This window comes from Eleutherodactylus coqui, chromosome 2 (assembly GCF_035609145.1).
Source record: "Eleutherodactylus coqui strain aEleCoq1 chromosome 2, aEleCoq1.hap1, whole genome shotgun sequence".
Lineage (NCBI taxonomy): Eukaryota > Metazoa > Chordata > Amphibia > Anura > Eleutherodactylidae > Eleutherodactylus > Eleutherodactylus coqui.
The window spans coordinates 158206890-158231232 of NC_089838.1; the positions used below are offsets into that span (position 1 = coordinate 158206890).

Here is a 24343-nt window from a genome sequence, read left to right on the forward strand (position 1 = left end):
AAGCATGACATTACTACCTCAGCTGTGTTGGGCAATGCAATGGGATATTTCTATGTACTGCCGGTGGCTTCCTGGCACCCACCCATGCTGTGGGTCCACAGGGAATTATAAATGCATCTGTTTCCACTTGTAAAGAACCCCAGTCTGACTGGGGCATGCAGTGTGGGCCGAAGCCCACCTGCATTAAGCACGACATTACTACCTCAGCTGTGTTGGGCAATGCAATGGGATATATTTATGTACCGCCGGTGGGTTCCAGGGAACCACCCATGCTGTGGTTGCACAGGGAGTTGTAACTACATGTGTCCACTTCTAAAGAACCCCAGTCTGACTGGGGCATGCAGTGTGGGCCGAAGCCCACCTGCATTAAGCACGACATTACTACCTCAGCTGTGTTGGGCAATGCAATGGGATATTTTTGTGTATCGCCGGTGGGTTCCAGGGAGCCACCCATGCTGTCGGTCGACAGGGACTTCACAATAGGGAGTTGTACCTGCCTGTGTCTATGAATTAAAAAGCCCGGTCTGACTGGGGCATGCAGAGACACCTTGACAGAATGAATAGTGTGTGGCACATAGGTTCCCCATTGCTATGCCCACGTGTGCAGCTCCTGATGGCGGTGGCACAGGATTCTATTTCTCATTGCTTCTGTACAGCATTGTGGGCTATCGCCCCGCCCCTTTTAAAGAGGGTCGCTGCCTAGCCGTGCCAACCCTCTGCAGTGTGTGCCTGCGGTTCCTCCTCATGGCAGACGCACTTCTAAATAGACATGAGGGTGGTGTGGCATGAGGGCAGCTGAAGGCTGCGCAGGGACACTTTGGTGTGCGCTGTGGGGGGGAGGGGGGGCGGTTGGGCAGCATGTAACCCAGGAGAAGTGGCAGTGGAGTGTCATGCAGGCAGTGATTGTGCTTTGTTGGAGGTAGTGTGGTGCTTAGCAAAGGTATGCCATGCTAATGAGGGCTTTTCAGAAGTAAAAGTTGTTGGGAGGGGGGGGGGCCCACTCTTGCCGCTATTGTGGCTTAATAGTGGGACCTGTGAACTTGAGATGCAGCCCAACATGTAGCCCCTCGCCTGCCCTATCCGTTGCTGTGTCGTTCCCATCACTTTCTTGAATTGCCCAGATTTTCACACAAGGAAACCTTAGCGAGCATCGGCGAAATACAAAAATGCTCGGGTCGCCCATTGACTTCAATGGGGTTCGTTACTCGAAACGAACCCTCGAGCATCGCGAAAAGTTCATCCCGAGTAACGAGCACCCGAGCATTTTGGTGCTCGCTCATCTCTACTCGACGCGTTTCTCTATCGGAATGGCCGACAGTTCGTCAGGAGCAGGGTATTGGTAAACCCCTGAGTACAAGAAAGAGATATTTTTCGAGAAAGATTGCTAGGTAGATGGCAAAAATGCGCCTGTCACTATTAATATAAGGATTGCTAAAATTGCCTTAATTGTACTTGAGCTCTACCAATCATTCGGGTCCCAAGTGTGTTCGTGATTGTCGTTATATCAGGATCCAGAAGCAGACTTAGCTGGATTTCTCTAGTTCACAATTAGGCGCTAAAGGCTACAGTTGATAATGCGCCTCTGGCATAAAATAGCTGTGCATCATCTGCATCACATACAACCAGAGAGGTCGCAGCCTCTAATTGTGGTATATATTTATACTGTCAAAGGTAACCTGCCCAGGATGACACCCAGATGCCAAATACATAAGTTAGCAACGGGCTGCCACACTTAACTAGGACAGATAATTCCTCAATTAGTAGCTCCGCGATTAGATGTCTTTGAGCCCAATACTTCGGGGGACAATACCCCAATACTACAGGGGGACAATACCCCAATTCAGTCTAAGAGCTATTAGTAACTGCCACAATGGCACAAAGCATTTTTTAAGCTAGCTAAGAAACTTCAATTAGTGGATCGAGATTTGCTATCATAGCTGTTAGAGCAGAAAAAAGATCATAGATCAAGGCAAAGAGAGTGTTAGGAGTGATCTCCAGCAGCGCCTGCGGCTCTAGTGGTGAGCATCTGAGGTGTCTCTGTGTAGATCTGGATTATAAGTGTGTGTAGCTCCTCCCAACGGGGATGTCTCAGATAGGGTGGCCAATCCAACGGATCCGGAGGTGGTGCTTCCATTGATGAGGGCTAATCACTGTCATGTTCTACGGATAGCCCTACTTGTTAATGTCCGATATGTCTCAATAATGATCTTAAGCTTTCCATAAATAGGTCATGCTAGAGTGTCGCCCTTCGATCGTTCACACTCCTACTCTTTGTGCCGTTGTGTGGGTTAGGGAGGGGAAGCTTCCGCGTTCCATAATGGAACACAAGCGTCCTACGTCATCACGCCGCGTCCCACCAGTCGCGGCCGAGTCAGCTGTTGCTATGTTACCGGTGTTGGACGTAATCGTGCGACGCTCTGAATGACGTCACCGCGTCGAGTCCACCTCTACTCGCTTCTACATGTCCCGGTTGGTGTGCGCTCTCCCAATACATCAAGGCGTATCCTTGTGACTCGGGGGCGTGTCCAGATGTCGTAAGCGGTGTAACAGGATTCCTTATTAACACTATATTGGATGGAACAGAGCTGTGTGATGCCACCAAGGACATCCATACACAGCGTCCATCCAGAATAAATGGTATACTATTGTAGTGTATAACGGCACATCATTGGGGGCGCATGAATTGGGGGTGTATCCAGATGTTACATATAATAAATGGATCGCGGCCGTGTGATGTCAATTTCAAAACGTCAGTCTCCCTCCAGGGTAGGTTGAATATATCCATATTGTGATCTAGTCCCATACTATCTCAGGAAGCATCACAGAGGGACATAGATGGTAACATCCCTATATAAAGTAGGGTCTTCCTGATTATCTATATATCACTATGGGAATATCTTGTGTGTACTTGAAAGAGGTCCATTGGTCTCATGTGGGTGTACTCATTGATATAGCACATATATCCATAGCAGAGAGAAATGAACATACAGGGATGTCCAGAGGGATCTCTATCCATTTTAAGGAAAGAGAAAACGCAATTTTGGGGTTAGAGGTACCCCAGGTAGGAAGGAGAGAGATGGTTTTTGTATATTTGTTATATATTTTTGAGACAGTCTCCACCTTAATAGTGAGGTGATTGATGTTTGATATGGAGTTTAATTTGCAGTTTAATTATTTACTGGTTTACTACACACTTCTTAAAAGAGACAATTCTTTGATGTTGGTTGTCAAACTTTGATGTAGGGATGCAGGAATAATGCAGGCATAGCTATGCTAGGGTAAGCGATACTTGAATGCTTCACTGAATGGAGAGTTAGCACTATGAGTGCGGCAGTCATGATAGAGATGATCATATTATATCTATTAAACAGAGAGAGGGGGGAACAAAAATCCAAATCTCCTGATGTTAAACAGAGAGGTAGCTTATTGTCACAGTAAGTATTTACCCAGTATTGCCCATTGAAAAAGCACAAAATGATCAAGGCTATAATATTGAACTATGTTTTATCATTATTTAATATTGATCATTCTTACATAAAAATCATTATCATGGTCTGTGAGGTTGGTAAACATACATTTGGTTAGATAGTTCGTAGTCTGCAACAATGGAATTATATAAGTCAGCATAGGACCTGTAATAGTGAAAGAAGATCCGGCAGTCTTTTTATATCAAGATTATGTAAGTCCACACTGTTATGACTTCTATTGCAACACATATCACTTGGACACAATACATTTTCTTATCTGCCTCTGATTTCTCCTCAATCCCACTGACTAAAGGCCCATTTAGACACAACGATTATCGCTCAAAAGCCATCTTTTCAGGGATAATCATTGGGTGTAAATGTGCCCATCTTTCACTTTTCTGCTGAACGATGATTTTCAGTTCGTCATGAAATCCATCATTCAGCAGAACAGCTGATAAGACGGACCGCACACTGTGTTCTGCCTGGGAAGCAATGATTACATTGCATTAACTGTCAGCTCTGTGGCAGAACAAAGGGAATTTATTCAGAGAACAGCAGGTGGTCTGTTCCCTGAATACAGTTCCCTGTGGTTCAGACGCTACTAATTGGTACTAATAGGCATTAGTACCAAGTAGTAGTTTATGCAAAATGATTGCCCAAAAGCCATCTTTTGAGCTATCATCTTTGAGTGTAAATGCACCTTAAAGGGGTTGTCCCGAGGCAGCAAGTGGGTCTATACACTTCTGTATGGCCATATTAATGCACTTTGTAATGTACATTGTGCATTAATTATGAGCCATACAGAAGTTATAAAAAGTTTTATACTTACCTGCTCCGTTGCTGGCGTCCTCGTCTCCATGGTGCCGACTAATTTTCGCCCTCCGATGGCCAAATTAGCCGCGCTTGCGCAGTCCGGGTCTTCTTCTTTTCTGAATGGGGCTCCGTGTAGCTCCGTGTAGCTCCGCCCCGTCACGTGCCGATTCCAGCCAATCAGGAGGCTGGAATCGGCAATGGACCGCACAGAAGCCCTGCGGTCCATGAAGACAGAGGATCCCGGCGGCCATCTTCAGCAGGTGAGTATGAAGACGCCGGACCGCCGGGATTCAGGTAAGCGCTGTGCGGGTGGTTTTTTTAACCCCTGCATCGGGGTTGTCTCGCGCCGAACGGGGGGGGGGTTTAAAAAAAAAAAACCCGTTTCGGCGCGGGACAACCCCTTTAAGGAAGCTCTAGGATCGAACTGAAACGTCACAACTTCAGTGGATTGCTTTTATTAAATCATATTATCTTGAGTATAAAAAGAGTGCTGGGTCTGCTGTTACTGTTGCAATATCAAATATTAAAGGTGTCGTGTTTTCTTTACACAATAAACATATGATAGGAGTTGTAGGCACAAAATGGTGGAATATGGTTTTTAAACCATTTGCAAAGTTGTTGTTTTTTTTAAATGGTTGCAAAGACGTGCGAATACCTTTTAAGCTCCACTTTTAGCTACTTAGTGAAAATCAAGCATCTTTGTCATATGCTTTTAGTATTCTTACATTTTTTGGTCTTCCCGTATTTTCCATGTTATTTTGACGGTGTACATGCTGAATCTGTTACATTTATTGTGTGCTTACATTTAGCATCCTGTCTAATATTGCAGCTGCATTGGATGAGTTGTAGGTCTGATTGATTTATTAAAAGCTTAAAGGGGTTGTCCCGCGGCAGCAAGTGGGTCTATACACTTCTGTATGGCCATATTAATGCACTTTGTAATATACATTGTGCATTAATTATGAGCCATACAGAAGTTATAAAAAGTTTTTTACTTACCTGCTCCGTTGCTGGCGTCCTCGTCTCCATGGTGCCGACTAATTTTCGCCCTCCGATGGCCAAATTAGCCGCGCTTGCGCAGTCCTGGTCTTCTGCTCTCTTCAATGGAGCCGCTCGTGCAGAATGCAGGCTCCGTGTAGCTCCGCCCCGTCACGTGCCGATTCCAGCCAATCAGGAGGCTGGAATCGGCAATGGACCGCACAGAAGAGCTGCGGTCCACGGAGGAAGAGGATTCCGGCGGCCATCTTCACAGGTAAGTAGAGAAGTCACCGGAGCGCGGGGATTAAGGTAAGCGCTCCGGTAAGCTTTCTGTACGTCCCTGCATCGGGGTTGTCTCGCGCCGAACGGGGGGGGGGTTGAAAAAAAAAAAACCCCGTTTCGGCGTGGGACAACCCCTTTAAAGGGGGTCTCTCATGAAGACGAGCTCTGTCTATACAGCCTATTGGAGTATATGGGTGTCATGGAGGGAATCGCCATCATGTATTACTATATTCCCCCTGTACTAGCTGCTACAAGAGGAATGTTTGGCCAAGCTCAGCTTCCACTTGAAAAAATGTGTCTGTTTGCCAGGGGTGCTGTGAACTGGACCTGATGAGATAAGCACTTTAATTTCTCCGAATCAAAGAATAAAGATATATTGTGGACTTGAGGGATTTAAGTAAAAGGTGGGACGTTATTTAATAAATTGTGCACTTTTAAACAGTAATGGTCTTTGTGAGTGATAAAAGTACTTAAATACTGTGTTTTTTATTTTGCAGAAATCAAGGCTGGCAAGAATTCGAGCGGCAAAAAGTGGAAGTGCTAATGCATACTTAGAAAGCAAGCGCAACGGTATCCTAAGCGAGTCGATAAAGGTAATAGTTTCCTTCTACTGCTAAATTTTTACTATTTTAAGGGGTTTTCTGACAGACAGGAAAAGCACCCCAGGGTAGGTAATAGATAAAAAATACCCACCATTCACCCTTTCATCGTGCCTCTAGTCCAGCACTGCCGACTCGGTCTCATCTACTTTTATCCCCACTGACACAGGAAGTAAAGACGTATCGCTGCAGCCAATTGCTGGCTTCAGGGGTCATGTGACGTTCATGCACATATGATAAATAAGTAGACAGATTGGAAAGACACATTTATATGTATGTCACTGCATATAAACTTCCAGTTCTTTGCCCAAAGCACAGTGCTGTTTGAATACTGAATACAATAGAGTAACTGAATGCAGAGGAACTACAAGAGTGGAAAACATTCATAATTGATTACTGAAGTCATTTTGCTTTGCAGATGTGATATATATAGTATGCGTCTTGAGTAAACTATGTTTCTTATAACTGGGATCATTAAATCTGGCAGTTTTAAGAGATAAACAAGCAAAAATGTAGTGGTACAGGGAACATAATGTTGACCCTTGCGTGCAGATTAGCATAAATGTACAGTGTAAATACTTTCAGCAACTGTTCATAATGATTAGACTATTTAAGAAAGCATTTAATAGGAATTGAAAAAAAACAACATTGATACATAGGGCTCACTAAGGCTGGGCTCACACGGGTGGACCGGATTCCACATGCGGGTGGACCCCAGCAGATTACGGCTGTGAGTTCGGCCAGCAACCCTATGTACCTGATTTTTCTGCATTGCGTATGACCTCGGCAGTTCACAGTCTGTCATGCGCTTTACAGGGTTTTTTTTCCAATGTTGGTATTTCCGAACAAAAGACAAGAGTGGGCATAGCCCCAATCAATCTTGAATGACTGGCGGTGCACACATTTGCATGTGGCATGCCGACACTAACAGCTAAACAGAGAGAGAGCAGGAAGCAAGCAAACACATGCCAGCACTCAAATAATGATGATCATTCCACCTTTATTAAACATTGTTCATAGACACATCACCATACAAAAATAACGAAAAACATTTAAAACCGCACATCTGGCCAGAACCTTACCCCTAGACAGCTAAAGATAATATATCAACATACAAATATATTCAATTTTGAAAGTGCTGTGTGCATTACAGGCTAAGTATATATAATATATACTATCCACAATCTCATATAAAGCCAATGATCCCTTCTACATCGTATATCTTGCAGCATAAATACACATGCAAAACAAATGCAATGATATAAACACGATATTAAACCTGCATGGAGGAGTCACTGTTTAGCCTGTCTCATTGTAGCACGGTCCCTGGCACCTCAACCTTACACATTATGCTATTGTGAACCTAGCTTCATCAGAGGAACTTTGTTTAACCCCTTAAGGACCAGGCTGTCTTGTACCAGACACTTTTTAGGGATTTTACCCATGTGGTGGTTTAACTACCCCATTTTTTTTCCTTCAGCTATCAAAATAATTTTTGCTGTGTTTTTTACCCAGTGACATATAGGGCTATTTTTTAAATATCTTTTTTCACTGACTTTTTTTTCTGTGTAAAAAAAAAAATCTATACCTACCTCTCTGCCGCTGCCGGGGCTTAGGCGCATCTAATTGTAGGAAATCTTCAATTTCTTAGCAATTTCTCGCATGGAATAGCCTTCATTTCTAAGAACAAGAATAGACTGTCGAGTTTCAGATGAAAGTTCTCTTTTTCTGGCCATTTTGAGCGTTTAATTGACCCCACAAATGTGATGCTCCAGAAACTCAATCTGCTCACAGGAAGGTCAGTTTTGTAGCTTCTGTAACGAGCTAGACTGTTTTCAGATGTGTGAACATGATTGCACAAGGGTTTTCTAATCATCAATTAGCCTTCTGAGCCAATGAGCAAACACATTGTACCATTAGAACACTGGAGTGATAGTTGCTGCATAGATTTCTTAGTACAGATATAAGATGATTATCTGCATGATAGCAGTTATTTTATCAATCATATTGGTGATGCTTATATAATTTCTCACCCAGGACATTGTTGATAGCGAAGATAAGGATCGCCTTTAAATGGAAGTCAGAGGTTTTTGTGCATTATACGTACGATATTCTGAAATAAGGATTATATTGTTCCCTTAAGGAAACAATAGAACCAGAGCGGTGTTCACTGAGGGGGTAAGTTGTTTAAGACTGCTGTCAGGACTCATAGAAAGCAATTAAAGCATAAGTTCACATTCAAGCCAGACGGACTAAGTGACTCCATGCGATATATCCAGGCTGATTCCTTTTGTAAGAGGCGTTTGTCTAAATTACCTCTGCGTCCGTACGATTTTAATATCTCGATGCCTTGGAATTTTAAAGATGCTGGATCGCCATTATGTTCTGACCAAACGTGATCTGCTAGTGGCGTTGATTCATGGCGTTCAATGTTACCAATATGGCCCTGAATTCTCCGGCGAAGTTGCTGTATAGTTTTGCCAATATAATTTTTTGGACAGGGACACGTTGCCATGTAAACAACGTATTTTGACCTACAGTTTATAAATTCCCGGCATTGGTACGTTTTGCGAGTTACGGCGCTGGTAAAGGTGTTCCCTTTTAGAATTAGGGGGCAGACCGAGCACCCCTGACAGGGGAATGTCCCACAAGGTTTGTTAGTTTCCAACCAGGTTTTTCTCCTCTCATCCGTATGGAGATGGCTCTTAACTAAATGGTCTTTTAGGTTTCGTCCCCTTCGAAACGTGATGAGAGGTGATGGTGGTATGAATTCACCTATGTCTGGGTCATTTTTCAGTATATCCCAGTAGTGTGTTAGGATGTCCCGTACTTTGGCAGATGCCGTATCGAAAGTGCCAATTACTCTGATATGTTGGTCAGAATTGCGTTCTCTGGGTGTCAGGAGAGTAGATCTATTCTGTTGTGATGCAAAACTAAACACTTCCTGTACCACATTGTCCAGATAGTCTCTGTCCCTGAATCGTTTTGTCAATTTACTCGCTTCTTCCTTGAAAGATGTATCGTCAGAGCAGTTGCGTCTGATGCGCAGAAATTGGCCTTTTGGTATTCCTCTTTTTAGAGGAGTAGGGTGGAAACTCTGCCACCCTAGGAGACTGTTTGTGGCAGTCTCTTTTCGATATAATGTGGTTGAGATAAGGCCGTTTTCTTCTTTCCGGATAAGCAAATCCAGAAAGGGAAGAATGGTGGTGTTTGTTTCATAAGTGACGTGAAGATTCAGGGTGTTGACATTTAGTGTGTCCACAAAATTAGAGAAGGATTCACTTGAGCCATTCCAGAATATCAGAATATCATCGATAAATCTGAGCCACATGATAATATTGTCTGACCAGGTGATGTTATTTAGGACAAACCTTTCCTCCCACCAGCCCAGGTACAGGTTGGCATAGGATAGGGCACAAGGCGTCCCCATCGCTGTACCCCTGAGCTGGTGGAAGTACTTGTTGTCAAATATGAAATAATTGTGGCTCAGTGTGAATTCTAGGAATCTCAGGACACATTGGTTGTGGTTTGAAAAGTGGACCCCTCGTTGTTCCAGGAAGAATTTAGTAGCATTTAACCCCCCTTCGTGTGGAATGGAGCTGTATAGCGATTCAACATCAAGTGATGCTAAGATGGTGTTGGGGTCGACTGAAACCCCGTCTAAAAGACGTAATACGTCCATAGTATCTCTCACATAGGAGCGTAAAGATGTAACGTACGGACGAAGGATTTTATCGATATAGATACTAAGGTTCTGTGTCAAATTGTCGACTCCCGACACAATCGGTCTCCCTTTGATAGGATTAGTGCCCTTATGCACTTTTGGTAGGGCATAGAAAGTTCCGATTGTCGGATTTGAAGGGTATATGAATTGATATTCCTTATCGCTAATACAGCCCATTCCAAGTTCATGTAACAACAGGGTTTTCAGTTCTGACAAAAAGGGGATTGTAGGATCTCCTGACAGTACACCATATGTTGATGTATCATTTAAGAGTCTCTGGCACATTTCGGTGTATTGGCATCTGTCCAAAAGGACGACATTACCGCCCTTATCAGCAGGCTTGAGGATTAACTGAGAATTTGTCTCCAAGTTTTTCAAAGCACGGAGTTCGCCCTGAGACAGATTTTGGTGTCTTGGTTTCATCTGATGAAGTGCTTTCAGATCACTTCTAACCAATTTCTCAAAGATATCAATTTCTGCACTCTTTAGGGAAGGTGGGTTAGAGGTGTTAGGGGGTTTTAATGATGTGAAGGGACCCTGCCCTTGGGGACTAGAGTTCTCATCCTCAAGATCCTGAAGAGCCTGAAGACCAGATAGGTCTGATAATTCAAGACCTAATTCACTCATCTTTTCTTTATTTTTGATAGCAAAATATTTTTTCCACCTCAATTTCCTTGTGAAGAGGGAGATGTCCTTCGTCCACACGAACGGGTCAAACCGGGTCGTGGGGACGAAGGACAGCCCCCTCTCCAATAAGTCCCGCTCCTGTTTGGTAAGATTGTGACAGGACAGATTAACAACTTGCAATCTTTTTTCATTCTGCTCAAGGTGAGTATTATGATGACCTTCCAGAGCTTGATTCACCGTAGGTGACTGGAGAACACGGACGGATGTATGCGGGAACATTTCATTGCGTGGTATCATAGTGGTACTTGAATGTCCCGTCTCCCCCTCAAAAAATACTGAGAGATTGGTGGCTCCGTAAACGTTCCCTTCTGAGGTCTCCTACCTCATCCTCTATTGCGAGGAGGGTAGCGACCTCTGAAACGTCTCGATGTAAATCTGCTGGACGAAGAGGTATCGCCCTCAGAGAGATCCGAAGAGCTGATATCTGTTTCTATTCGATTTTTATTTTCAGCGTAAGCTCTGTTTTCCTTAAAATCTAACAGATCTCGGCTGAATTGAGAGTGTTTTCTCTCTTTTATTTGAATAGTATATTTTTCAATATTTAAATGAAGAGATTTTTCTTTTTCTAAAAACTCGGACTGGTATTCCCTAGACTAAATCAAGGGGGCCTGAGTCCTAATCATATGGTCTATCTATCCTTTGATCAGACCTATTTGATCACCCTTATTGTATAATAAGTCTACGGGATATTCCCACTGTTCCCAATTTCAGTGGGTTCTCTTGACTATACGATTCGTTGTGTGGAAGGGGTAATGTCACATCCCTTTGTGTTTTTGTTTTGTGAGTTTCTATAGCCCATAATTGTTTTTTTAAAAAGGATCTAATAAAAATTATTATTTTAGTCATTGAAAAGTACAGTGCTTTTCCTTCAAAAATAAGGACATTTCAATGTGACCCCAAACTTTTGAACGGTAGTGTATATAGGAAATGAACCACCGCTGACGCAAACCAAAGCCATATGCACCCTGTTATCCGAGACTATACGAATTCAACATCAAATCTTCCAAAACAAAATGAGGGACCCATTCCTTTACTTTATTTTGGCATAAATAGACTAATTTTAAAACAGAAACAACAAAAAAAAAATTGTAATTTTTTTTTAGCTTTTTACTAGAGATGAGCGAGCATACTCGTCCGAGCTTGATACTCGTTCGAGTATTAGGGTGTTCAAGATGCTCGTTACTCGTAACGAGTACCACGCGGTGTTCGGGTTACTTTCATTTTCTTCCCTGAGAAATTTGCGCGCTTTTCTGGCCAATAGAAAGACAGGGAAGGCATTACAACTTCCCCCTGCAACGTTCAAGCCCTATACCACCCCCCTGCAGTGAGTGGCTGGTGAGATTAGGTGTCACCCGAGTATTAAAATCTGCCCCTCCCGCGGCTCGCCACAGATGCATTCTGACATAGAGGAGGGAAAGTGGTATCTTGGTGGAGCTGCTATAGGGAGAGTGTTAGGAGTATTTTAGGTTTCAAGAACCCCAACGGTCCTTCTTAAGGCCATAGAAATCGCAGATCGCACCTATGTGCGATCTGCGATTTCTGTTCTCTTCTCTATATGCACTCAATGGGGCCGGCGGCAGCAGCGCCGACCCCATTGAGAACATATAGAAGACAAATCATTCTTCTCTGCCACAGCTGTAACAGCTGTGGCAGAGAAGAACGATGTTTGCCCATTGAATTCAATGGAGCCAGCAATACCCCAACGGTCCTTCTTAAGGCCATAAATCTTCTCTATATGCGCTCAATGGGGCCGGCGGCAGCAGCGCCGACCCCATTGAGAACATATAGAAGACAAATCCTTCTTCTCTGCCACAGCTGTAACAGCTGTGGCAGAGAAGAACGATGTTTGCCCATTGAATTCAATGGAGCCAGCAATACAGCAGGTTCCACAGAAAGCAATGGGCTGCCGGCGTGCGCGGGGATGAATTGTCGGGAAGGGCTTAAATATATAAGCCCTTCCCTGCAATTCATCCAGAAATGTGTTACAATAAAAATATATACCGGCGTATAAGGCGACGGGGCGTATAAGACAACCCCCCAACTGTCACCTTATACGCCGGGAATACAGCGGAGCAAAGAATAAAAATCATGACTCACTTCTTCTGACGTTCTGCGGCGCTCCTGCAGGCTGTCGCTCCCTCCTGGTTCCCGGCAGAGCATTGCTTTCTCTACGAAGGGCTTTAAATCCCCGCCTCCAGAAACACACGTGCCTTCAGCCAATCACAGCCAATGACAATTATGTAATTGAATGGCTGTGATTGGCTGTGTTTCTGGAGGCGGGGATTTCAAGCCCTGCGTCCAGAAAGCAATGCTCTGCCGGGAACCAGGAGGGAGCGACAGCCTGCAGGAGCACCGCAGAACGTCAGAAGATGTGAGTAATGATTTTTATTCTTTGCTCCACTGTATTGCCGGCGTATAAGTTGACATTTGGGGGGTCGTCTTATACGCCCTGTCGCCTTATACGCCGGTATATATTTTTATTGTAACACATTTCTGGATGAATTGCAGGGAAGGGCTTATATATTTAAGCCCTTCCCGACAATTCATCCCCGCGCACGCCGGCAGCCCATTGCTTTCAGTGGAACCTGCTGTATTGCTGGCTCCATTGAATTCAATGGGCAAACATCGTTCTTCTCTGCCACAGCTGTTACAGCTATGGCAGAGGAGAACGATCTTTACGATGACAGTGCGGGGGGGGGGGCACTCTTGCCGCTATTGTGGCTTAATAGTGGGACCTGGGAACTTGAGATGCAGCCCAACATGTAGCCCCTCGCCTGCCCTATCCGTTGCTGTGTCGTTCCCATCACTTTGTTGAATTGCCCAGATTTTCACAAACGAAAACCTTAGCGAGCATCGGCGATATACAAAAATGCTCGGGTCGCCCATTGACTTCAATGGGGTTCGTTACTCAAAATGAACCCTCGAGCATTGCGAAAATTTCGTCCCGAGTAACGAGCACCCGAGCATTTTGGTGCTCGCTCATCTCTACTTTTTACCAAAAAAAGCTAAAAACAGGAAAAAAATCAGTGAAAAAAGATATAAAAATAGTCCTATATGTCATAGAAAAAAATGCAACAGAAATAATTTTGGTAGCTGAAAAAAAAAAGACCGTAAAACCACCACATTGGTAAAATCTCTAAAAAGTGTCTGGTCCTAAGCAGTTAAGCATGATAGTTTCCATCAAAAGAACAAATGTGTTGCCTTTATTGTGACATAATTTCAGGTACTATCTAATATATTTTATAGCAATTGGAGCTTTGCTTTTCTTATACAGTGCTGTAAATCAGCCAAATAAATATAACATCCTCATCGGCAGTCAAGACGGAAATATAATAATCATCTTTAATTTCATTTAAATCAATGGTCCTGCCTGACCACAGTGAGGAGCCAGAATGTAATAGGAAGCAATGTTCGGCCTGCACTGAGGGTCGAACGAACAGCTTATGTATGGACAGGGATTGCAAGTGGCAGACCTCCCACAAATCAACTATTGATGACCTATTCTGAGTATAATTCATAGAATCATAGAATGGTAGAGTTGGAAGGGACCTCCAGGGTCATCAGGTCCAACCCCCTGCTCAGTGCAGGATTCACTAAACCATCCCAGACAGATATTTGTCCAGCCTGTGTTCGAAGACTTCCATTGAAGGAGAACTCACCACCTCCCGTGGTAACCTATTCCACTCATTGATCACCCTCACTGTCAGAAAGTTTTTTCTAATATCTATTCTGTCTCCTCCCTTTCAGTTTCGTCCCATTGCTTCTACTCTTTCCGTGTGCAAATGAGAATAGGGCTGATCCCTCTGCACTGTGACAGCCCCTCAGATATTTGTAGACTACTATTAAGTCTCCTCTCAGCCTTCTTTTTTGCAAGCTGAACATTCCCAGATCCTTTAACCATTCTCATAACAGTTAATGAATAGTTAAAGTCCCTGAATACCCCTTTAAACCCTTAGTGACGGCGCTATCGTAAAACTACGTCCTGCTGTTGCAGGACGTGTATGGAGGGAAGTAGCGCCGCTATCTCCCTCCATACAGCGCGGGCGTCAGCTGTTTATTATAGCTGACACCCGCGGGCAATAGCCGCGCTCGGCCGTTCGGCCGATCGTGGCTATTAACCCTTTAAATGCCGCTGTCAATTCTGGCAGCGGCATTTAAATCCCCTGAACCCTGTTCGGGGGTCCCGCACGGCCCCCCGCGGTGAGATCGGGGGAGCCGTGCAGGTGTCATGGCAGCCGGGGGCCTTTAGAAAGGCCCCAGGGCTGCCTTAGTAGACTGCCTATCAAGCCATGCCCATAGGGTAGCTTGATAGACTGCCTGTGAAAAAGCAGTATGACGTAATGCCATAGCATTACGTCATACTGCAGGAGCGATCAAAGCATCGCGTGTTAAAGTCCCCCAGGGGGACTTCAAAGTAATGTAAAAAAAAAAATCAATAAAGTTTTTTTAATTGTAAAAAAAAAAAAAAAAAGTTATAAAAGTTTAAATCACCCCCCTTTTGCCATATCTATTATTAAAAAATCTAAATCATAAAATAAAAATATGTATTTTGTATCGCCGCGTCCGTAAAAGTCCGATCTATCAAAGTAGTGTATTATTTTTCCTGCATGGCGAACGTCGTCCGAAAAAAAAAATAAAGAACGGCAGAAATACACTTTTTTAGTTACCCTGTCTCCTAGAAAAAACGCAATAAAAAGCGATCAAAAAGTCGTATGTATTCCAAATTGATATTATCGGAAACTACAGGACATCTCACAAAAAATGAGCCCTTGCTCAACTACGTCGACGAAAAAATAAAAAAGTTATTGCGTGCACAAAATGACTGCAGAAAATAATTGAAAAAAATTAAATATCTTAAAAAAAAAATACAAGTACTACAGCAAAAAAAATACTATATAAGTTTGGTATCATAGTAATCGTACTGACCCATAGAATAAAAATATCAGGTCATTTTTGTTGCAGTTTGTGTGCCGTAGAAACAGGACGCACCGAAAGATGGTGGAATGTTGGGTTTTTTTCCATTTCTCTCCGCTTAGAATTTTTTAAAGGTTTTTCAGTAAATTATATGGTACAATTAATAGTGCCATTGAAAAATACAATTCGTCCCGCAAAAAACAAGCCCACATACAGCGACGTCGATGGATAAATAAAGGAGCTACGATTTTTTAAAAGGGAGTAGGAAAAAACAAAAATGGAAAAAAGCAAAAAAGCTCCGTCACTAAGGGGTTAAGTACTGGTCATTTCGGAGTTTATTTAAAAAATTTTCATTCATCCTCGAATTTCAAGAGCATTGAGACTATGGAACTCTGTGCATGAGAACGTGGTTATGACAAATTTAATAAAAGAGTTTGAGAAGGGCCTGGACGCCTTTCTTGAGTGTTACAATATTACATGTTATAGTCACTGATTACTTCAGTTGTTGATCCAGGAGCTATTCTGATTGCCAGACTTGGAGTCAGGAAGGATTTTCTTCCCTTAAATGAGGAAAATTGGCTTCTACACAATTGTTTCTTCTTTTTTTTTTGCCTTTCACTGGATTAACATGGTGGTGTTAATAGACTGAACTAGATGGACATATGTCTTTTTTTGGCCCAACATAATATGGTAGTAAGCAGCAGCACTCTGTGCACACTAACATATGTGCAAATGTGTAATATCGTTGTTATGTTAAATTGGCTAAAGAGTTCATTCCTGTTGCCACCCACTTCCATTAAAAAGGCAGTATATGTCTGGATATTGATTTTACAGTACAGAAAAGCGCAGGCTGGTGTAATCTCTGTCTTCTCAAAAACAGTATGCAGATATACAGAAGAGAAATCAATGGCAAAAGGATACGGTATATATACATGCAGTTGCATGTTGTTGCATGCTTTCCTACCAGTATAAAGGGAGAGAGGTGGAGCAAACCCAATTGCATCAGAGGCTTTGGTCCCAGATGAATATCTAGAGACCAAAAATGCCTTAGAAAGGGCTGTGAAGAGTGAATGAACTGTGGAGAACTCACGAAGGTGGGCATGGCAGATGTGTGAAGAACTGTAGAAAGAAAAGTGATTGGTTCATTGAGCGCTGGCTGCGATTGGTCAAGCGTCAGCCAATCAGAGGCAGCGCTTCCTGGAGGCAGGGATTATTCCATCCCCGGCTAGAAGAGATGAAGGAGAATAGTGTCGGGGACCCGGGGAGAAGATGCGGCTGGGCTGACAGCGCTTCTTAGGTGATGTATACTGTTTTTTTTTTATTTTTTCCTGCAGCTAGGGCTTAGGTTATGGCTTTGACAGTAGGATTTCCTACTGTCAAAGTTACATTGCACCGCACAAAAATCGCATTGTTATGCAATGCAATGCAACAGAAAGGAAGGCTCCATGGAGAAACATGGGCTACAAAACCTCACGAGTTGTGGACATATCGCAGGACCCAAGAAATGTTGTGTGAGGATGTCACATGCTAAAAAACATCACAAGTGTGAAGTAACCTATTGGAAAGCATGGACTTTACATGCATGCGATTTGTAGCATTGTCACAATGTGACAAAAACACGCGACTTTGTCGCCCGTGTAAAGGAGGCCTAAAAATTGAATAAAACAAGAGAAAATTACAGTTCTGTTACAATAAATAAACATAAGGTAAAATGAGCATAAAAGAAACGGATGTTGGGACTCCAAATATATGCAAGACTACGTCATGTTCATTGATGGAAATTTATGGCAGGTAGAGCAATGGAACTGGAGCTAATATCGTCCTTTCAATGTAATACTACCCTGTTTCCCTGAAAATAAGACATACCCTGAAAATAAGACATTGCATGATTTTCCAGAATTTTTGAGGATGCAAAATGATTTTTCAGGCTTTTTGAGGATGCTTAAAATATAAGCCCTACTCCAAAATTAAACCCTGCTAACAGTTAATTTTAAAAAAGTCAATTTAAATAGTGTCCAGGCAGCTATACATGTAAAAAAGTTAAACCTTTTGGAACAAAAATTAATATAAGACACTGTCTTATTTTCGGGGAAACGCGGTATAAGCACAAGAACCAGAAACAATATTTTAAGCACCAGTCCGATTTGGATTTCATAAACACTAGGATAAATAGTTAGAAATGATACATCATTAAACCCTGTGAAATCCCAATTCATAGACCACTGCTGCTATTGATGGGGCACAAGACATATAAAGGATATGCATCTTTTTTATCTGTACTGTGATGAGTCTTCTCCAGAGATTTGGCTTTAATGTAAGTAAATGAGCTCTTTACAACTAAGAATTGAGGGAGCTATTTCATGTATTTCACTTCTGACTGAGCTGCTGTTTCCAGTCATCGGTGGATCTAAAGTTCAGACAATAAACAGATGTTTCATGGCGTTTTTCTAGAACAGAACATCGCTAGTGTTGATTTCCTGTCACAATTCAATCCATCGTATAACTGTTAAATATTCATGTCTGATTATGTCTACAGGTAGATTAAGTGAATGGGAGACCTGGCATGTACAATGAATGCATAAGCATAAATTAGGATTCCTCTAATCCTCCCTTACATTAAAATATTGTATATTGCTCAAACAATCAAGAATACGTGGAAGTAATCCAGTACATGAGAACAAAATTAATAGCAGCTAATTTTACCTAAAACCTCATCACCATATAACATTAGATTGTTTAATCTTCTAATCCTACATAGTTAAAATTGAGCCATTGCCGCAATAGCAAGAAAACACTGAGTAGCTATAGAAGTACAGTAGACTGCCAGTACTCTAAGAAGAGATTTTAAAGAAACAGAATATTTCTTCCATGTCTATTGCATTGCTTCACTTTCATATTGACTAGAGTCCATTCAAATCTGCATCTGAGGCTTTGTTCAGAGCCCTTGGCACTAGACTGTTAAGACAGTAGAAATGCTGCCCTAAGCTCTTGCTCACGACCTGAAGGTTGCAAGTTCAATCTTCACATGGTTCAGGTAGCTGGCTCAAGGTTGACTCGGCCTTCCATCCTTCCGAGGTCGGTAAAATGAGTACCCAGCTTGGTGGTGGGGTAATAAGTAAATTACCTGAAAGTACTGCGGAATAAATTGGCGCTATACAAATAGCAAGATTATTTTTTTAAACCCTAGACGAAATAGCCAAAGGCGTTGCACTATTTCGAATGGGAAAATGCAGGCTGGAATACTGTAAGCCAGATGGAACCCATATAATAGGGTCCCTTTAGATCCGGTGGTTCTAGTATTTTTATTTTTCATCTCAGAGCACAGAACCAAACAACAGCATTAGACCAAAATTGCAGGTTGCAGATGTGAGTGGGGCCTATTATAGTGGGGGTGAAATCAATGGGAATTTCTCAATTTTTTTACTCTTAGGAAAGACCAGAAAAATGGAAAACTGAATGTTGACATGAACATTGGCTAATACAGTACCACGCTGTTTTTGCTGTCCCTACTTACTAGTAGTGGGCTGTAAAAGTCTTCTTTACATCATGGCTTTTCCTTGCTAAGTGCATGTGTGTATCTTAATTTGCGTTTAAGGGTCTCTGGTAAACAGACCTGCTTTTTAGGTTACCTGCACAAACCAAATACATTTCCAATGCTCTCACCTGGTGTACATAAATTGCTATATAGAAACTGAATTAAATTTACCAGGTCCTCTTGATCACACATACAACACGTTGGATTATATAATTTATGGGGGTAGCCTAAAATTTTGATGAAATGGTCAAACCACCAGTAATTATTGCAAGCTAATACCACTTAAAGCCCATTTACACGCAAAGACAATCTTTCAAACGATTGAAACTGACAGTTCTAGTGATCATTTTGCATAAGCTGCTAATGGGCACTAATGCCCATTAGCACTTTATCAGTTTCATTTGCATGTAAAAAAACCTCTAGCAGCTGTTTGCAGTTTTCAACCTGTTGTTTGGACTTTGCACACAGCTGCATTGTCTTTACATGGGCTCTCAGCTGAATACCATGTAATCAGCTGGTCTCGTGGAGAACACAGCATGCTGTCCCTTATATCTGTCTTCAGCTGAATGATGGATTTTATGCTCACCTAAAAATCATCGTTCATTCAAAGAGTGAAATATGGAAGCATTTATACGCAACGATTATCGCTCAAAAGCCATCATTTAAACGAATGTTGGCTATTCAAATCTGTCTCCTTAACTAACAGGACTCCACCTGCTCACTGTTGTTCTTTAAGAGGCTATAAAGTTTGAGCTTTTCTAGTGAATGAATCAAAATTTTACTCAAAATGTGTCTTCTATATGTAGTAAAACTTATTCTGACACTAGCTGCATCCTAAGTAATAGTTCCCAGTGCATGGGAAGCTTTTGTGCACTGTTCTCACAATATAACGCTGCTTTATCTGCCAGCATATTTGTAGAAATGACTTGGAGAGAACATTGGTCAATTTATTTAATAAGAAAAGCCTGATAATAGTTCTGTTGGTTCCCTAGCTCAGCATAGCTGCTATTTTTTCATTCAAAAGAAGAAATTCAACAATAACTAATATGTCACACATCTCAAAACTCAGGGCCAGATAAAGCAGATGTCCAATTTGAGGACCAAACAGAAAAGAGCACATCACATGTAACTTTAAGGGCTCAATTACACAGCGGAGCCCTGTGCACAGAGGCTGTGTGTCTCCTGTAGGATGTTGCTGTACAGCCTCTGTGTTCTGCCATACAGGCTCCATTTGTTTATAGGTCATTTTTGCATATGGGTTTAATGGAGCATGTCACAATTTATTTTTCTGTTCAATTCTGTAATACCTCTGCAGAAAATTTGAGGTCTAGGGTGGGACAGAAGAAACCTTATGCACCTTTATGGCAGTCCTATTACTGCTCTCTACAAAATGGAGCCTTAAAATGGCCATGTGCATGAGTCCCTGGGGAATTTTACCAGTGGTTTTCTAGTTAACGAAAGCAGATTTCAGAATCCATTTCTAATGTACCCTACAAATGACTTGATATCTCAAATATCTAATCACTATACATTTATAGGTCATAGATAGCACATTTAGCTTCTATGTATCAATTGTTAGTCATTTCAGCGATATTGTAAAAATAAGCAAACACAAAAAAAAGACAATCTTCCCCAACATTTAGAGCTGGTTTACTACATTCAGGAGGTCAGCAGAGAGAAGGATATCCATTGAAATTAGTGACTTGAAGTTGATCTTTGGTACATTCATTGATGATTACTAAATAGTGCAACTGAAATAAAGCTTTAAAAAGGGATTATTTAGATGTATGTTGCTTGAAGACTTCATTGACTCAATAGACTTTAGATAAGAAATAAAACTGGAAGCTATAGTGCATACATGCATCTTCACGACCCCTACATCGATTTTAATTTAAAGGGGATGTATGAAATTAGAAAAAAAGGGGAATATTTTTTCCCATAAGTAATGTCATTCTTGTGCATTATGCCTGAGGAAGAATCCTGAGAGGCTCGAAAGCTTGCTATAGCATCATGCATTTTTGTTAGCCATTAAAAGATATCATATCTACAAGATTACTTGGATTCTCTTGCTGAGAACAATCACATTGTGAATGAGCTGTAATGGTTTTGCTATACCCAGAAAAAGAACTAAACTGTACAATTCACCTACAGGAAATTTGTTTCCTAGGTTTTGCTGGTTCAGTGTTCGATATCCTCGATAATGTCTAGGGTAGATGTAACCAGAATAAAAGGAGATCAGTTGGTGGAACAGTAGCCATAGGCAAAAGTAGAGCCTCAGTGCAAGACTAAAGAGTAGATCAGTTAGGCCGAATGCCCACGGACAGATAATCGCTGCAGAATTCATGGCCAGGCACCTGCCGCGAATTCTGCAGCAATGTCCATCCATAGACATGCTGTGGTAATCGATTCTCCCCTGCCCACGAGTGGAAATCAACTGTGATTTTCCGCTTGCGGGGGAGAATCACAGCATGTTCTAATTTGTGTGGACAAACGCACAAACGGCTTCCATTGCAGTCAGTGGAAGCCGTCCATCCTGCGATACTTCTGCTGTGAACACAGCGGAAGTATCGCATTACCACCCAGTGCCGGTGCATTATGCGCTGCACTGCGTATGCACACCAGCTAGCCGGCAGAGACTCTCGCTGTGGATTCGGAGGGGTAATTATAGGGTCTCTGGGGGGAACTGGGCCTGATTCTGCTGCGATATTTCGCAGTCAGAATCCGACCTGGCTGTGGGCATGAGCTGGTAGCTTAGTCGTAAGTAAACATAATCAGATTAGCTGTGAAAGAGGTACGGCAGAACCAGGATGATGTTTTTTGGAGTAAGCAGGAACGTAACTAGACAAGCCAGAGGTCACATGATGGAGTTTAGGCAGAGCAGATATGCTAAATCATGCAAAATCTGAAGAATAGTCAGGCAAGCCCAGTCACAACACATTAGGTACATACTATATATACGCAGTGAAACTTCCCCTAAAGACTAGCTCTTTGGGAAGACCCACCCTTATCCGGTCTATATTTCCATGTTTGCCATTTATTATGCATACTGGTTATCTTCTTTGGAAAGAAGACTTTCTTTAGACGACCACTTGTCAATGCAATTGTGGGGTGATCGTCTCAAAGAGGTTTTTCTGTGTGTTCACATATATATATATGTGTGTGTGTGTGTATGCATGCAGAAAAATAGACTATTAGGACAGAAGCCAAATCTGTATCAGAACTCCAATAACCTACGGAAGTCAGTGAATAGTATACTGACGTAGTGCACCCTGAGTTTTGATTGGCCAGTTAGCTGTGCACACTAAGACAACCGACACCCGACAGTAATGTTTAGCACAGTGGTGGCTGGGAGGAGGAAGACGTGTCCCTGGAGGCCAGACTATTAAGTTTATTACATGAGCCGTGCCTGGTGTACAAATCAGCACCATTCAGGTGAAATACTAAAATCATTTTTTTCCAAATAAGTGCAGCTAAATATCTCAGAAAAACAAAGCTTGCTGAACATCCATGGACACGAGTGCAATGTTCTGTAGAGCAGTAGACATAATGGGCCTTATGCATAAAGTCTGAGCAATAGAAAAAAACATTCAGGGTTGTCATAGCAACAAATCAGAACAATTGTTTAATTCTGAATCCTCCTGTAGAATAAAATAAAAACTGAAATGTGATTGGTTGCTTTAAGCAGTACTGACCCTTCATAGAACAGTTTATGAGCGAGTTCCATAATGTTCCATAATAACACAAGTCTTATCTTACACTTCTTACACAGAAACAATATCAATGAGAGATCTTAGCCAGTACCACTGGTATATTAAAATATTAATGGAAGCTAAATGTAAAAGAAGCAAGGCCAAAAGGACACGCAAGATTTGTTACATACTTTTCCGCTCCGTGGATTTGTATCCCAAATGAAAACTGTGCATAGATGTATATTCTAGTTGTCTGTCTACGGGAGCACTGGAGAAGTAAAGGATCGATTTAATATAAGTTAAGTCGAATACATAGGAAATTATACGATTTGTCTTTAAAAATATGGAAATGGTAATAAAGAATTTTATTTCTTTATGAAATGTAAAAATGCATATTAATAAATATTAAGGTTTTTATTCACAGTCATATTAGGGGAAAAAGTCACAATATTGTATTCTTCTTATGTACAGGGCTCCAATAATGAGGACCAAGCTCTCGTTACCAAAACTGGATCTACATTTGCAACACAGCATCACCACTTGCTTCACTGCCTGGAAAAGACCACGGTAGGGAAACTGAAACAATTTCCCTTTGTTGAAAGCTACATAACAGCAGCTTTGTATTGGCTTCATAGCAGACGAGCGACAATCGCATTGGAACATGTTTGTGGTCCTGCTCTGTCCTGATGATTTCTGAGTCCGCTACTTCTAATATGCATAGGATTAATTTTCCCCAAAGAATAATTCACTGTTGCCCTAAGGGTGCATTCAGACAACCATATATCGGCCGGGTTTTCACGCCCAGCCGATATACGGCATCCCTCTCTGCAGGGGTAGGAGGCTGGAAGAGCCGGGAGCAGTGCTCTGAGCTCCCGCCCCCTCTCTGCCTCCTCTCCACCCCCCTGCACTATTTTCAATGAGGAGAGGTGGGACAGGGGCAGAGCTAATTCCTGGAACTTAGCCCCGCCTCCTCTGTTCCGCCTCCTCTAATTGCAAATAGTGCAGGGGGGCAGAGAGTGGGTGGAGAGGAGGCAGAGAGGGGGCGGGAGCTCAGAGCACTGCTCCCGGCTCTTCCAGCCTCCTCCCCCTGCAGAGAGAGACGCCGTATATCGGCCAGTGTGAATACCCCGCCGATATACAGTCGTCTGAATGCACCCTTATTGTGTACTTTATTATTCACGTTTTCATTTGTCAGTTTTTGTCATTTGGTTCCTTTCCTTTAAAGCTGAATACACACATACAATCCATAGGCCTTCCAATATTTTACAACATTAATGTTCACATGTGAACACCTTTTTACAGTTACACATAGAATTAACATTTTCATAGCCAATAAGATTTTCAAAACTAAACATTCAATTCTTAATATTTTTGCAAAAAATATTAAAAACACATGTTTTTCAATAAAAAGAACAAATGGGATAAGACAAGTTGTATATTGTGTTGTGCAATGAAATATTAAGAAAAAAAAGATTGGAATTCAACTTTTAAAATGGCATGTACCTGGGAATCATAGGATCATTAACCCCTTAATGCTGCAACCCTTTTTATTTCAATTTTGTTTTTTCCTCCTTACTTTCAAGAATTGCAACTCTTTTATTTATCCATTGACATAGCTGTCTAAGGGCTTGTTTTTTGCAGGAAGTATTGTCATT

At 42.1% G+C, this 24343-nt stretch overlaps 1 protein-coding gene across 3 annotated transcripts in view; it reads left to right on the plus strand.

Moving 5' to 3' along the window:
• The window catches only part of KCND2 (potassium voltage-gated channel subfamily D member 2), a 432713-nt gene that overhangs the window by 361627 nt on the left and 46743 nt on the right, over positions 1-24343 (plus strand). For 2 of the 3 annotated variants that reach the window (XM_066591825.1, XM_066591827.1), the window contains exons 3-4: positions 6038-6139; positions 23160-23255. In XM_066591825.1, the coding sequence (XP_066447922.1) occupies positions 6038-6139; positions 23160-23255 (198 nt within the window). The remainder of the gene's footprint in view (positions 1-6037; positions 6140-23159; positions 23256-24343) is intronic. The other variant, XM_066591826.1, reaches the window with a different exon arrangement.